Here is a 16253-nt window from a genome sequence, read left to right on the forward strand (position 1 = left end):
GGGTATCTCAAATTTCAGCACCCAAAATGAGAGGCAGCTTTTGAAAATGTGGGCATCTGGCCCATCAATCTCATACCTGGGTGTGGAACACAGAGGGGCCCTTTTCGAAGCCACTATTGAATTCTCTGGAGTTTGTAACACTGGCCCAGTGGATGGAGCTGCCATGGGGAAACTGCAGGGAGCATGGGCTGGATTATTTGTAATGGCACCAGGCTGATTTACACCAGCTGAATATCTGGCTCCATAAATCCAGTGCACACTGAGGGCCAAATTCTGCTCTTCGGCACTTTGGATTTCTACCACTGTCACTCCATTGAATCCAACAGAGCAGATCCAGATTGACAGCGGTGTGACTGAGAGCCAAATTTGGCCCTGGACGGGCAGTTCCCTGTGTAGCCCATCCATAGCTGCCTCCTCTACACACAGATGAACTGGGTGAGGGAGAGTCAAGGAAGAGAGTGATGCCTTTTCCGCACCCCTTGCATTATTTGCATACCTCATACACAATAGACTGAATGAGGGATAGTGTGGGAACCTGAACGGAGAGTGTCCTCACTCCTGTTGGGCCAGGTCACACCCTTAATCTCATTATATTTTTTCATATTTAACATTGGAGCTGAAGTCGTTCATCAGCTTTACGGTCATTCTCCTTCAGCGGGATCAAGACAGCATGACCACGATCTGACGCTCCCATAGCTCTTGGTGGTTGTATTTCGTGTATTACCTGGACAAGTCAATGTGTTCTAAGAGTTTGAACTTTGGGCAAGACCGCAGATGGTATAAATCAGGCCCAAAATTCCTTCCATGGGCTTTTTACATCAGCTGGGAATCCGGCCCTGCAACTAGAAGCTAGATTTCTATGGCCAAACTTTTACTGTCCTAATTTGACTGCACTGGCAAGAATTTGTTCATTTTACTTTGTCGCTTCAAACCAGCAGTCCTTCTTCATTCAGCAAAGCACTTAAGTACTTTATATGCTCAGCTTTAAGCATGCAGCTCCCATTGGTTTGAACAGGACTTAAGCATGTAGTTACTTGTTTTTTCTGCCAGAGAAACCAGGTCAATGTGCATTTAGGCCCCAGTCCTGCAAACACTGATGCTGAGGCTTAAATTCCAGTGCATGAGCAGTCCCACGAGCTTCAGTGGAACAGTCATGTGCTTTACACTAAACACACGCGTTAAGTGCTTGCACAATCAAGGCCTTACAGATAACTTGCTCAAACAGAGATTTAAAATGCTATAGAGTTGGAGGTGGATCTTCCTACAAAAAAGTTTGTTAAAATATGTTTGAATAAAAACAGCAAATTCACAATGTCGACATGCATGAGCCCCTTTTGATTCAGTGTTGGCCCATTTTTGTGCCAGCAAAATTTGGTTCACATAGAATCATAGATAAGTAGAGTTGGATGGGACCTCAAGAGGTCATCTAGTCCATCCCCACTCTGTTTCTCTGTGTGTAAAATACTTTATATGGTTGCCAGATCCTCAGGTTACATCTTTGCTTTAAAATTCGGCAGCTGGGTCTCTCCCTGTGAAAAACAAACTGGGTGAAACAATTTTTGGCAAATACTGGAACAATGTGATTAATTCCTATTTGCTGCATAAAAGCCGGTCAGAAAGACATCTCACTGTCAGCGGAGTGAAATGCTGACACGCACTATTAAATAGGTGTGTAGTGTTTGTCTTTACTTAGCGGAGTATAAAAACTTTCTCATATTGCTCCCAGGCAGACCAAGCCCATCAAGGCACTCTGTTCATCTCTGGTTTCCCATGTAACCAAACCCAGCTCCTCAAATGCACAGGGCCACCTTGATCCTGGGTGTAACTCTACTGAGGTCACGGCCTGAATCTCAGGCTCTCAGGTCCACCTCCCTCAGAGTTGCAGCCTCAAAGCGCCATCTTCACAGGGGGCTTTAGTGTGCACTCCTAGTGCAAGCCCTGCTAGAACAAGTCTGCGGACCCAGGCTGGGAGGTTCAGTCCCAGATGCAGTGTAGACATACCCATCGAGTGCAAAAGGAAGGGGGCAGTTCTGGCAATCAGTCTGTTTGGTTAGAATCATAGAAGATCAGGGTTGGAAGGGACCTCAGGAGGTCATCTAGTCCCACCCCCTGCTCAAAGCAGGCCCAATCCCCTGCTTTTCTCCTGCCTCCAGATCTTTGAACAAATCACATACTTGTGCGGTTGCTCCATGCATAGAGCTCCCCCAGAGGAGACAGAGGGGACGCTTGGTTCTCATTGGTCCTGATAAAACGTAGTCAAACATCCATTCTCTTCACTGGGCAGTTCTATGCGTGGAGCAATTGCAGGACCGTGTGACTCGTTCAAAGGCGAAATAAAGAAATAATCTCAAACCTCCAGGCCCAAGAGAAGAGCAGAGCTTTGCAGAATTGAGCTCATGGTGACTGCATACAAATGCATTGCAGGCTTTCGCCATTCTGTTGTATCGGGGGCTCATGGAAGAAAGATGACCAAAAACTAGATGTAGAACTGGTTGGAATATTTTTCCCCATGGAAAATTTCCGCTAAAACAAAATGTCTTGGTTTCCATGGAGATTTGCAGTGGAAAGTTTCAACATTTGTCACAGAAACGAAAACCCCAAACCTGAAAATTGTAGGCTGCCGTGCAAGCTATTTTTCTCAAGGAATCATAGAATATCAGGGTTGGAAGGGACCTCAGGAGGTCATCTAGTCCCACCCCCTACTCAAAGCAGGACCAATCCCCAATTTTTGCCCTATATCCCTAAATGGCCCCCTCAAGGATTGAACTCACAACCCTGGGTTTAGCAGGCCAAAGCTCAAACCACTGACCTATCCCATGATGACGATAGTTTTATTATTTTATTTTATCATCATTTCTTAAAATGAATATATAATTAATGTAATTCCACATGAAGCTGGTCCAAAAAAAATTCCAACCCCAGTTCTTTTCCAGAGGAAACCCCCCTTTTTAGAGCAACTAAATATTTTCACAACAAATTGCCCTTTGGAAAAAAAACCTCAAATTTTTTTCTTGCATTTCTTTTCAGTTGGGGAAATAAACCCTATCAGATATTTACTTTTTTTTATTGTGGGGGAGAAAGTGTGTGAGTGGGGGGAAAGGAGGGTGTTTTGCGGTTTGGTTTTCTTCCTACTGAAGTGAAATTTTCCACTGGAAAACTTTGAATCGAATTAAAAATGTTCGTTTCTTTCTGACCTTTCCAAGAACGATTTGTGCTGCCATGTCTTCAGAAATTCTCAACTTCGAGAGCTCAACCGTGATTCCCCTTGGGAGTTTATCTAAGTAAACTAGGGTTACCAATTCTGTTTGGATGTGTTCCTGGAGACTCCAGGCCAATCCTGGAGGCTTGGCAACCCTAAAGTAAGCCCTCAGTACCAAAAGAGGAAGGGTTTCAGGTTCTGGACCAAATGCTTCTCCTTACTGTATCAATATTATTATTATTATTATTTATTATTAATTTTACTGCTGTAGTGTCTAGGAGCCCCAGTCAAGGATCAGGGCCCCATTGTGCAAGGTGCTGTACAAACCCAGAAGAAAAAGACAGTCCCTTCCTCAAACAGCTTATCGTGAGAGTATGAATGTAATAATAACAATGCCTAGCTTTTCTATAATGTTTTTCATCCATAGGTCTCAAAGTGGTTTACAAAAGAGAGCACTATCATTAGTCACATTTATGTTTACAGATGGAGAAACTGAGGCACTGAGTGGGGAAGTCACTTGCCATGGTCACCCAGTGGCCAAGCCAGGAAGAGACTCCAGGTCTCCTGAGTGCCAATGCAGTGCTCTACCCACTACGCCACACTACCATACGAGCAATCAATTTGAAGACTGCACAAATCATGGCCCCTAAATAGAGCTGTCCTTGTCAATGATCATCAGGCCAGTGCAGCTGCCAAACAGCTGTTCCGTGCCTCCAGGCCAAGGATCCTCATGACATGTTTGTCCAGCATTAGTAAGCAGGAGATTTTTGAAGGCACTAATAGGATATAGACGCCACTGACTTTCATTCAAATTAATTCAGACAAGTCTCCCATCCACCTTGATAATGAATAAGTTGTTTTAGCTAGTGCATCTTTTCAATGAATGGAGGGCTTTGGTAAGATACCAGATGGATAATCCTGGAAATTGACGTATTCCACCCACCTCTGTTCCTGGGGGCATTCATTTACCTTGGGGGCTTCAGCTTACTGTCTGCAACAGTGAAAGCCAGTAGAGGACCGGCTTCATCGGGCCCTGCAGTTTCCACCTGCATTATTCATGCTAAGGGCTGTCACTTGAGAATTGGGCTTTTCAGCCCCTTGCAATGTTACAGCACGGTACATAGTAACTGAACAGCTTTGGATGATTGCCACTTGGGGGTATGTGAAACCAATGTGCAACCATCGCTGACTTAGATGAGCATGCTAATTGGTTCTCAAAACATGGCTTGTAGTTCGGGGCACATTCAGATCGAAACACCTTTGTTTTGCAGCAGGAAAATAAAATCAGTTTGCCTCTGAAAGCAAAGCTCCATGTTTGAGAAGTCACTGCACTAAAATGAGGTGCTAGATAACCCTTTTGCTGGGTCAAAGCCTATCAGACTCCCATCAGTTCCACGGAAGTGTTTGAGTTCAATGAGCGTTTAACAAGTTCATTTTGACACCGGCCTGCCAGGAATGTCAAAACCATTAAGGCACTAAACTGATCGTTTCACTTCCAGGCAACCCAGCCCAGATCCCCGAAAGGATAAAAGGGGCAAGGCTCCGGTGGGGTGTTCACCAGAGGGCACCGCTCGGCGACTCCGCTCCTTTCTCACAGCAGTGCTGATCTCGCCCGCCACAATGAGCTGGCAATCCGGCAGCATCCGAAGCGGAGGTGGGGGCAAGAGCTTCAGCACCGTCTCTGCTGTGGTTCCAAGTAGCCACAGAGCCAGCTTCAGTTCGGTCGCCGTGTCAAGAAGCGGTGGAGGTTTTGGAAGGCTCGGCGCCGGAGGCAGCTTTGGCAGCAGGAGCCTCTATAACCTAGGGGGCACTAAGAAAATTTCCATCGGTGGTGGGAGCAACCTCCGGAGTGGATTCGGGGGCGGAGCTGGTGGAGGCTTCAGTCTTGGGGGAGGAGGTCATGGTGGCGGATCTAGCTTTGGTGGGGGAGCTGGCGGTGGTGGGCTCAGTGTTGGTGCTGGAACCGCTGGGAGTGGATTTGGCTTTGGTGGCAGTGGGCTTGGTTTTGGTGGCAGTGGGCTTGGTTTTGGTGGCGGGGGAGGCTTTGGTGGAGGTAGAAGTCCAGCAGGATTTGGGGGTGGCAATTCACCTGGCATAGGTACCATCCAAGAAGTGACCATCAACCAAAGCCTCCTAGCGCCACTGAACCTGGAGATTGACCCAAATATCCAACAGGTGCGAAAAGAGGAGAAGGAGCAGATTAAGAGTCTCAACAACAGATTTGCTTCTTTCATTGACAAGGTGAGAGTTTATCAGAAACTACGGTGATGGGAGGGAGGCGGAGGAAGGTAGATAGGTGGAAAGGAATGGAAAAGGCATGTTTTCATATTTGGACATCTACAAAAACCCATGAGTTAATAAGTCTCTCACCCGGCAAATGTTTCCTCTTTGCATTGATTGATTCAAATCTTCCAGTAAATGAATGTGCTTCTAAATAGCTACTAGAATCCAAATTTCTCAGTGGTTAACATTGGAAACTGAACACACAGGGACTTGATTTGCTCCACCCCACCCCCAAACACACACAGAAAGAGGGAAAATGTGAAATATAGATTGCAAAATTCACAATTATTTCATTAATATTTTTAATCCCTTTTTGGGACACAATTTGAAATGTCAGTGAAAAATGGTGTTCGTCTCTGATTGGGGCCTTTCCTCTAACACTCACCTTTCTGCTAATGCTTGATCACAAGCTGAGGTCCTGGATCCATTTTCTCTCAGTTCCTATTTAGGTACAACTCCATTTTTCTGTATTGAGGTCTTTACTTGGGTCTGCTCAGGAAAATGCCATAAAGTGGAGTACACCTGAGTCCAGACTGAGCCCAAATGAAGGAAAACTGGAGTAAGCCAATACTTAGCAACAGAGGAAGTGAAATATCATTACGCCACTTACAAAGATGGGGAAACTGAGGCACAGAAGTCACACAGACGGTCAGCGATAGGAATAAAACCCAGATCTCTTGAGTCCCAGTCTATGTTGTCCTAGCTAGTATACCAGCCTGCCTCGGGAATTGAGCTAGTCAATGGGAGAATCGCTTGGCTAAAGACTCCGTTAATGTGAGAGACCCTGAGGATTTGGCCCTTTGTTTTTGAGAAAATATAGGGATTCATTTAATATGTCCTTTCCTGCCCCCTGAACTGCCAAGTTACTGAATCTCAGGTCTTAACATGTTTGCGAATATCTTCCATTAAATCTCTTTTGCCTGTTGAGTTTTAGGTCCGCTTCCTGGAGCAGCAGAACAAGGTGCTTGAGACCAAGTGGACCCTGTTGCAGGATCAGGGTCAGAAATCCAATTCCAGCAAGAATAACCTCGAGCCCCTCTTTGAGTCTTATATCAACAACCTGAGGAAGCAGCTCAACAACCTGTTAAATGAAAGAGGGCGGCTGGAGGGCGAACTGAAGAACACGCAGGACCTTGTGGAGGATTTTAAGAACAAGTAAGTGAACGTTTAACAGATGGACATTGAATTGATCTGTGCTGAATTATACACTCTACAGTTGTTCCAGGTTGGAAGATGGATGTCAGGTCCCTGTACAGTAGCTTTGTTGCGATTAGGTCTAGCTGAAAAAAATTAGAGGGACCAGTTTTCTGTTGGAAAAGGCAGTCAAAAAGTTTCATGGGGACATGTTGATTTTGACAAAATGTTCAATGGAAAAGCATTCAAATGAATTGTTTTGACTCTCGTTTCATGCTGGTAATGTTAAAAAGTTTCATTTGGACTTTACTGTTTTGTTTCATTTTGTTTGAACTTTTATGGTAGAATAATTTGAACTATATATTACAGTTTATATTTTACAGACACATATTTAATATTATACTATCATATTTTAACATTATCTGCACAAAACAATCTGATATCACCGGAAGACAACAGTTCAAAGTTTCAAATTAAAAGTTTTCAGAATTTCCACACTGAGAAAAATGTCAAAATGCCAACTTTCTGTTCTGATTCAGAATGATAACAAATTTTGAAATGTCTGAATTTCCCCCGGAGGGGAAATTCCATTCTCCAACCGGCTCACACATTTTTTCATGCTTACACCAGGCATTGCCAACAAACATGGCCCAAATCTTAAGCCTGCACATGTGAGTGTGTTAGGGGCAAAAACCAGGAGATGGAGCATGTTTGCTGAGGAGATATATGGAACACCATGTGAGTCTAGTGGCTGGTGAACAAAGAATGTTTATGAGTTTTCTACTGCTCCAAACAAGTGCATTTGTTCCATTAGTTTAATCAGCAGAGGCTCATGCTTTAAGATGACCCCCTCCGCATTTTAGAGAGGTTTAAAATATAGATCATGTTGTGAAGCTAAATTTTGAAGTGAAAGTCAATTGCTGGCCTGGGCTGCAGCTCATGAAGATAGTGTCTGGGAAGATTTCCCTTTTTTCTAAACATCTACATTCCCATTTTGAAGCCAAAACTTCAAAGAACCAGCATGTCTTCTGCAGTTTCCACAGTATGCATCCGATGAAGTGAGCTGTAGCTCACGAAAGCTCATGCTCAAATAAATTGGTTAGTCTCTAAGGTGCCACAAGTCCTCCTTTTCTTTTTGCGAATACAGACTAACATGGCTGTTACTCTGAAACCAAAAGAAGTGCAACTTGTAAAAAGCGTTACCCTATATTTCAGTAGAAAAGATAACTATGCTTCAAGAAAGGTTAATCGTAGAAACAGGCATTTGCAAATGGGAGCTCAGCCAAGAAATTCTTGCCTTCCTGCCTTCTCCTATTCCATGAACAAGATCTAGCCCTGCTTCCCCTCCATCCCTACAGATACGAAGACGAAATCAACAGGCGCACAGCCGCAGAGAATGAGTTTGTGGTGCTCAAGAAGGTGAGCCGTGCTAAGATCAATTTCAATTTTCATAGTGTTTTCGGTATCGGAGGCTGAAATTTTCAAAGGTGCCTAAGAGAGCTTGGTGTTCAAATCCCATTGAAATGCCTCCTTGGCCGTACAAGGTTCAATTGTCCCACTAGGTCTTCCAAGTGGGCTGGAGGTAGCATCTTTTCCCCACTCCCACACCCCTGACACTACACTAGAGCTGGCCTGGACCTGACAGAAGGGTAAGGGAGAGATTGTGAGCAACCCCCATGTGAGCCCAGCTGGGTAAAAATACACCCAAGGCTTTACACTCTCCCTATCTTTGGCCCAGAATGCTTCAGAGTTCTTCCCCTATAAGCTCTATGCACCCCTTAGGTGAGCTTTGCCCTTTAAAAGTCAGCAATGCAATGAAGTGTCTCTACCAACTTCCCCAGCCCACAAAGAGCCGGAAAGGCAGCTTGATCTTCACTCCTAGTCAATCCTTAGCTTCTTTTCTGCTCCAGCCAAGGCTGCTAGGCTGCCGTTGTGACTCTGCTTGGTGTTTCTCAGGATGTCGACGCCGCCTATATGACCAAGATAGAGCTGGAGGCCAAGGTGGATGAGTTGATGGATGAGATCAACTTCCTCAGAATCCTCTACGATGCGGTATTGCTTCTTCTCTTGGCATCTTTGCTAGGAAATTAAATATGGCCTATGTTCATGAGCAGGCTTAATGTGGAAGGGAATCAAGACCACCACCACAGAAGGTGGTTTTGTCCATTGGATAGGGCATTGGTCTGGCAGTCGGTAGACCTGGGTTCTGTTCCTAACTTTGCTACTTAGCTGTTGTGTGATCTTGGAGTCAAGTCATTTCATTGCTGTTTTGTCTACTTCTATCATAAGGTCTTCAAGGCTGGGTCTATCTCATTCTGTGTTGATACGATGCCTGACCCAATGCAGCCCTTACCTCGGCTGAAGCCTCTATGTGCGACTGCAATATAAATAAAAACACATGCCTTTTTATCGTACGAGAGAATAATCTTTAGAATTTCTAAGTACATAACTACTGTATTACTTAGGGCTTCTGCAGTGACTATGTACCACTCAGCTTTACCTTCTCAGACTGCTAGACTGTCAGACTTCACATCCCCTGTGTGGTTTTGAATAATATCAATTCCCAGTGTGCTCCTGTCTCTGTGTTCGGCTTAAATAAAAACGCTAGAGTCCAGATTCTGATCTCAGCTACCCCTTTGTAAATCCAGAGTAACCTCATTGACTTCTGTGGAGTCACTCTGGATTGATACAGGTGTGGAGTCACTTTGGATTTACACAGATTTACACTGGAATCTGGACCTAAACTTCAAAAGATAGTGAACTCGTTTTTGATGTGCAACACCACTGTCAATCCAGAGCAGCTTCACTGGCCCAAATGGACTTTCTCCTGATTTGCACCTGTGTACATGGAAGGAGAATCACGTGCAGCATTTTCGGAACATTTCTGCTCTAAAGGTGACTCAGACGCTCATGTACTTCTGCAGGAACTGGCCCAGCTGAATGCCCAGGTGTCTGACACCTCCGTCATCCTGTCCATGGACAACAACCGAGACCTGGACCTCAGCAGCATCGTGAATGAAGTCAAAGCTCAGTACGAGGACATTGCTAACAGGAGCCGAGCTGAGGCTGAGTCATGGTATCAGAACAAGGTGAACGGATCTATAAACGGAGGACCCCGGATGCTTCTCTGGGTGTTCAGTTCTTTAAAAACAGTGCACAGAGCTATGTAGTTATTGCCGCCCCAATGGATGGCTGCTTCGGTAAAGTGCATGGCTGGGCATTAGGTTGTATATATGTGTATATATATATATATTTTGCTCTTGTTTCGGAATATTAGTTCGAGGAGCTGCGAGCCACTGCTGGGAAACACGGCGATGACCTGCGGAACACAAAGGGAGAAATCTCAGAGCTCAACCGGCTGATCCAGAGGTTACGGGCTGAGACTGAGAATGCAAGGAGCCAGGTAGGAACGGCTACCACAGGGGTGGCCAATCTGAGCCAGAGAAGGAGCCAGAATTTACTAATGTACCTTGCCAAAGAGCCACAGTAACATGTCAGCAGCACATACACACACACCCCGCTCCCAGCGCCTCCTCCTAGCTCCCGATCCGCTGTTTCGTGGCGTGCAGGAGGCTCTGAGGGGGGGAGGCGCGAGGGCAGGGCCGGCTCAGGGGAGGGCATGGGAAGGGGTGGAGTGGGGGCAGGACCCGTGGCAGAGCCAGGGGTTGAGCAGTGAGCACCCCCTGGCACACTGGAAAGTTGGCACTTGTAGCTCCAGCCCCAGAGTCGGGGCCTATATAAGGAGCCGTATATTAACCTCTGAAGAGCCGCATGTGGCTCCAGAGCCACAGGTTGGCCACCCCTGGGCTATCACTAGAGACAGGAGAAGACAGAACTGCCTGCTCCTGTCACCCAGTTTCCTGCCCTCCGCCCCATGCTATCAGCTGCAGTACAGCCACACCAGCTGCAGTCAGTAGAGGGCGACATGTCACACTTAAGTAGTTTCATTCCACCCAGCAGAGGGCAGTGGTGTGCATGCATGCTCACCCACGTACATATCTGCCTTTTCTCCATGGCACGAAATCATTCCTGCTAAGCCAGAGACTCACCCTTCACAATAGTTTGTACGCTGCAGAGATGGCCATAGCTCTAAACACTCCAACACAAGACTTATCAGCAGTACATATAAATCAGTCTCCACTCTCTGACTGTATCTTTTGCCTCAGTAGCATAGCCCAGATTAGTGGTGACGATGATGCAGCAAAGAGCTGCAATGAACATAAGAACATAAGAATGGCCCTACTAGGTCAGACCAAGGGTCCATCTAGCCCAGTATCCAGTCTACTGACAGTGGCCAATGCCAGGTGCCCCAGAGGGAATGAACAGAACATGTAATCACCAAGTGATCCATGCCCTGTCGCTCATTCCCAGCTTCTGGCAAACAGAGGCTACGGAAATGTACAGGCCAGTCACCCCGCCTGGTGCTAACAGCAGCAAAGGCAGATAGGAGTCAGCTCTCTGCCTGTGAATTCTGCACTGTTAAAGGAGAGAGGGAAAAAACAGAGAGAAATGACTGGTAATTAAAAGGAAGCCAACTCCCTTCCCCTGCAGTGCACCAATCTGCAGACGGCGATCGCAGACTCCGAGCAGCATGGTGAGCTGGCTCTTAAAGATGCCAGGATGAAGGTGGCTGATCTGGAGGATGCTCTCCAGAAGGCCAAGCAAGACATGACGCGCCAGCTGCGGGAGTACCAGGAGCTGATGAACGTCAAGCTGGCGCTGGATATCGAGATCGCCACCTACAGGAAGCTACTGGAGGGAGAGGAGAGCAGGTAGGTACAAGATCATGAGAGTGATCATAATGCTTCTGACTCACTGAGGTACAGCACTCTCCACTGACAGCTCTCAAAGCACTTTTCAATGGAGGGAGGGGAGTGTCTTTATTCCTATTCTACAGACAGGGAAACTGAGGCCCTGAGAGAGAATTGAGGTGTACACAGTGGTGAGTCTAATATAAATCCCTAGATAGATAGATAGATAATAACGTATGCACATAGAGAGAGAGAGAAAGTTATATATGCAGATTGATATAGCAATTCAGGATAACAGATAGACAGATAGAGGAATGTGTATAGAGGATGGATGGATAGATAGATGTGTATGTATGGGGATAGCTAGATACTTCCTTTCCCAAGGTTACACAGCAAGCCAATGGCAGAGACAGAATAGAACCCAAGTCACTTTATTATTTGTATTGAAGTCGCACCCAGAGGTTCCAATCAGCGATCCAGAGCCCATTGGGCTAGGAGGTGGACAGTCCCTGCCCCCAAAGAGCTTACAAAGTCCTCACACAGGACAAGAGACAAGAGGTGGATACAACAAACATATGGAGGAGGGACCACAGGGAGCAGCATCTGCTGACTCTCAGTCCAGCCCACGGAGTGGCTAATCTTTTGCAAAATTACAATGACTCTGTTGGGGGCTGGTTTCCCTATTCAGGTAGGACGGATGGTACAGTGGTTAGTCTAGTCTACAATTTAGGAGAATCTGGTCTGGTTCCCTGCTTTACTGCACCCTTCTCCTGTGATGTTGAGCAATTCACTTCGGGCCAGATTTTTAAAGGCATTTAGGCTCCACGGACAGAAACAGACTAGCCTCCTAGGAAAACATGAAAACAGACTGTTTCGATGGACTAGATGAATATGACAGTCCATTCTGGCCTTTTAGTCAATGAGTCTTTGAAGATCTTAGCACTGCAAGGTGGCCGGAAAAAGCAGCTGTATTTACAGTATGTCGATCTTAAAAGCCGAACTCCTCCATGTGACTTTTACCTTCCTCTTGTCTGCCTTCCCCCGCAGGCTGAGCGGAGAGGGCGTCATCCCCGTCAGCTACTGTGAGTATCTCTCTCTTGTCCGGGGCAGTGTCTGGGCTTATGAAACCCGTGCTAGGCAAGTGTGGGTATTTTCTCCCTCTATGGCTGGCCCACATAAGCCATTAAAGGGTCTGCTCCTCTTGATAGTTACACGGTCTGGCCCCAGCTCATTTAGACAGGTACTGTCTCTTGATTTCAATGGAGTTTGGGTGCCTAGCTATCTCTGAGGCTCTGCAGTCTTTTATCTCCAGTGGTGGAGCCCACGCTTTTAGAGTCAGAGGTCCCAGGTTCAATACCCAATGCCGTCGGTAGGGTTGCCAACTTTGGTTGGATGAATTCCTGGAGGTTTCATCACATGATGTAGCCTTTAATTAAAGAGTCATCTTGAATTCCTGGAGACTCCGGGACAATCCTGGAGGCTTGGCAACCCTACCAGTAGGGCCAGTTAAGAGTCCATGTTTCACTGGAACCGAATATCTGATTCAACTGGGCATCTGACCAGGCTGTGGTTTTCTTGCAGCGGTGGTCAGCTCTAGTGCTGGAGTTGGTGGCGGAGCTGGTTTGGGAGGAGGATCTGGCGGCTTTAGCTCAGCAGGAGGCGGAGGAGGATTCAGCTATGGAGCTGGAAGTGGTCTTGGTCTCGGAGGCGGAGGGTTCAGCTTTGGAAGCGGAGTCAGCTTCGGAGGGGGCAGTGGCCTTGGCTACGGAGGTGGCAGCGGGCTGAGTGCCGGAGGAGGAAATTTCAGCACCGGAAGCGGGATAGGCGCTGGGGTGGGAACCAGCGTGGGCGTGAAAATTGTCTCCACAACCTCTTCCAGCAAAAAGACCATAAAAAGTTAAGCTTGAGGAATTCCCCACAACTCAAGTAATAGATATACACCCCCCCACACACATACCCTGCATAACTGCCTCTTGATACTAGCCCCTGCGGCAACAATCCATCACATTGCCAAGAAACCCCCGTAGCATCTTGAATTCCTTCAGCCACCCCTTTCATAATTCTAGTGTGAATGGCTGTTTCTTTGCCTCCTGGTATAGTAGTTCTTAAGCACTTGCGTCCTCATTCAGGAAAGCTGTTAAACGTGCTCAAGTTACGTGTGTGCTTGAGCATTTTCTAAAAGGGACCTAAACCTTTGTTTAAACGTTAAGTCTCTGTGTAAGTGAACAGGGGCCTTTGTTGCATTCTGTGTGGCCTGAGAGGTTGTCAGCATTTTCAAACCTGGCACCCAAGCCTAAGAATCTAAGGGAGACATTTTCAAAAGAGCCGAGTGGATTTAGGCACATGCGTCCAGTTGAAAGTCATTAGGACTCGTGCTGCTAATCTCTTTAGTGCTTGAGAAGATCTCTCCCAAAATCTATATGTAGGTTCCTAAAATGAGTAGCCTACTCGTCACAGATGCTCGGCAGCTGCAACTGTTGTTGAAGTCAATGATGCTGTGAGCACTCGGCACTTCTGAAAATAAGGCCATATATTCAGACCCTGGATATTGATTAAGGAAGGGAATTAAAGTTGTGAAACTGACTTTAGATAACTGTGTTTGCAAATGTTGGCTACAGCCATGCGGATTAGATTTACAAATGGCTTATCAAATACTAATCCTCATGTTCTCTTATTGAAAGGAAAGTTTACCCTGTTGTGTTACATTTTCAAAACTAAACCAAAAGCAAACATGAGATTTACCATGCAGTTTACATGTAGTCTCACTAGGTGCCTAAAAATCTTTAAAAATCTGGCCCCAATTCATACCTCCCATAAGTGCTTTTGAAAATTCCACCTGAGATCGCTGCACTGGAGTTTCCACAGTGTTGAAAGAGAAATACAAAGAGAAGGAGAGAAAGTGGATCTGTGTTTAAAAAAATACCTTTAAGAACAGTTAACTTTTCCAACAGGGCAATTTTAAGTCTGATTAATTTGATATTAAGAAAATTATAGTACAATTCCTAAAACACTTATGTGGAAAATTCAAGTAACATATACAGCAGATGAGAAGAATATCTTTGTCCAAGGGGGTTAGACTCTGATGTAAATTACACTGATGTAAATCTGGAAATATGTCCCTTGGTCTCGATAGAGTTATTCCGTATTTGTAATTGAAATTTGAATCTGGCCCAGAAATACTCGATAATTTTATTTTATATTGCACTTCTTGTGAGTATAGTCATCAGTAGCAATGGTACCGCAAAAATCTCCAGAACTGTGTGTTTTAGCGAAAATTAATCTGAACAAACCACCTTCATGTGTACTATCCAGTTTATAAATACCAGGTTTGCCATGAAATTCCTTCATGTTATTTTTTGAGAATGCACCACTAAAAAAGGCTACAGATTTCTACACTTCTTCAATAATAATGACAAACAATAATTATACTCCCTTTTGACTGTTTGGTATGTGTCCAATAAAACTGGATTGTAATTTATGATGTGTTCCTGCCTATTTTTACCCAAGAGTTGAATTTACAGTACAGAATATTTCTGCACCATCTTTTACAGTAGAGGGATGTATTACTAAGAAGGAAAATGGGATTTTTTTCCCATGGCAAATGTTTAAGGTTTGTCAAAAACATGAACATTGAAAACCTGAAGATTGAGCTGACTTTCTTCTTCTTGTTGTTTTTAGCCAAATGTTTTCAGTTTTTGGCAACTGAAAGCCAAAACGTTTCCTCCGAAAATGGAAACGTATTTGGCTGAAAACTGGAAAAACTTGGGTTTTGGGTTTCTGATCAAAAGTTGTCAAGGAAAGCAGATACTGTCTGTAAACGTTTTTATTTAGTTGAAAATGCATATTCCATCAAAATGTTTTGACCAGCTCTACTAACTAGCAAAAATAATTTTGCTGAAAGATTTCGGGGAAAGACTATTATGGCCTGATCACAGTGGTCTCTTCTGGCCTTAGAAACTATGGATCTACATTTCTATTTCTGCATTTCTTAAGGTGCAAGATCAGAAAGAGACATTCACTGCGTTTTTTGGTAGCTTTGGGGGAAATAACTCGAATTCAAGTTGTGCGGCTGTGGGGTTCTTTTGCTGGAACAGAACATAAAACACCTAGATGCATTGGTAGACGTGGAGGGTAGAATATTTTAGGGCAGTGGTTCTCCACCAGGGGTACACGTACCCCTGGAGGTACGCAGAGGTCCTCCAGGGGGTACATCCACTCATCTAGACGTTTGCCTAGTTTTACAACAGGCAACATAAAAAGCACTAGCAAAGTCCGTACAAACGACAATTGCATACAGAGAATGACTTGTTTATACTGCCCCATATACTATGCACTGAAATGTAATTACAATATATATATTCCAGTTGGTTTATTTTATAATTATATGATAAAAGTGAGAAAGGAAGCAATTTGTCAGTAACAGTGCTCTGTGACACTTCTGTATTTTTATGTCTGAATGTGGAAGCAAGTAGCTTTTAACTGAGGTGTAACGTGGGGGCACGCGAGACAAATCAGACTCGTGAAAGGGGAACAGTGGTCTGGAAAGGTTGAGAGACACTGTTCTAGGGAACCTAAAGCAAGCATTAATCCCCGATTTACGTAACTTCCGAATTTAGGGTTTTAAATGACAGCATTTTTAGAGTGCTTCATGTAGCAAGAAAACACATGATTGTAAAACTATTTTAGAAATGTTTCAGAGTAGCAGCCGTGTTAGTCTGTATTCGCAAAAAGAACAGGAGGACTTGTGGCACCTTAGAGACTAACAAATTTATTTGAGCATAAGCTTTCATGAGCTACAGCTCACATCATGGGATGCATTCAGAAATGTTCACCTAGGATTTCTTCCTTGCACTTTTGTAATAACTGTTCACAGAGTGGATTGATGC

General features: G+C 45.0%; 1 protein-coding gene across 1 annotated transcript; it reads left to right on the forward strand.

The window, feature by feature from the left end:
• Positions 1–4819: 4819 nt before the first annotated feature.
• On the forward strand, positions 4820–13804 carry LOC125629362 (keratin, type II cytoskeletal cochleal-like). The gene is made up of 10 exons (XM_075121845.1): positions 4820–5222; positions 5298–5440; positions 6417–6637; positions 7975–8035; positions 8573–8668; positions 9541–9705; positions 9894–10019; positions 11168–11388; positions 12415–12449; positions 12949–13804. Exons 1-10 carry the CDS (start codon positions 4820–4822, stop codon positions 13266–13268), a joined length of 1791 nt encoding a protein of 596 aa, XP_074977946.1. The 3' UTR covers positions 13269–13804.
• Positions 13805–16253: the final 2449 nt, after the last annotated feature.

Source organism: Caretta caretta, chromosome 20 (genome assembly GCF_965140235.1).
Source record: "Caretta caretta isolate rCarCar2 chromosome 20, rCarCar1.hap1, whole genome shotgun sequence".
Classification (NCBI taxonomy): Eukaryota; Metazoa; Chordata; order Testudines; family Cheloniidae; genus Caretta; species Caretta caretta.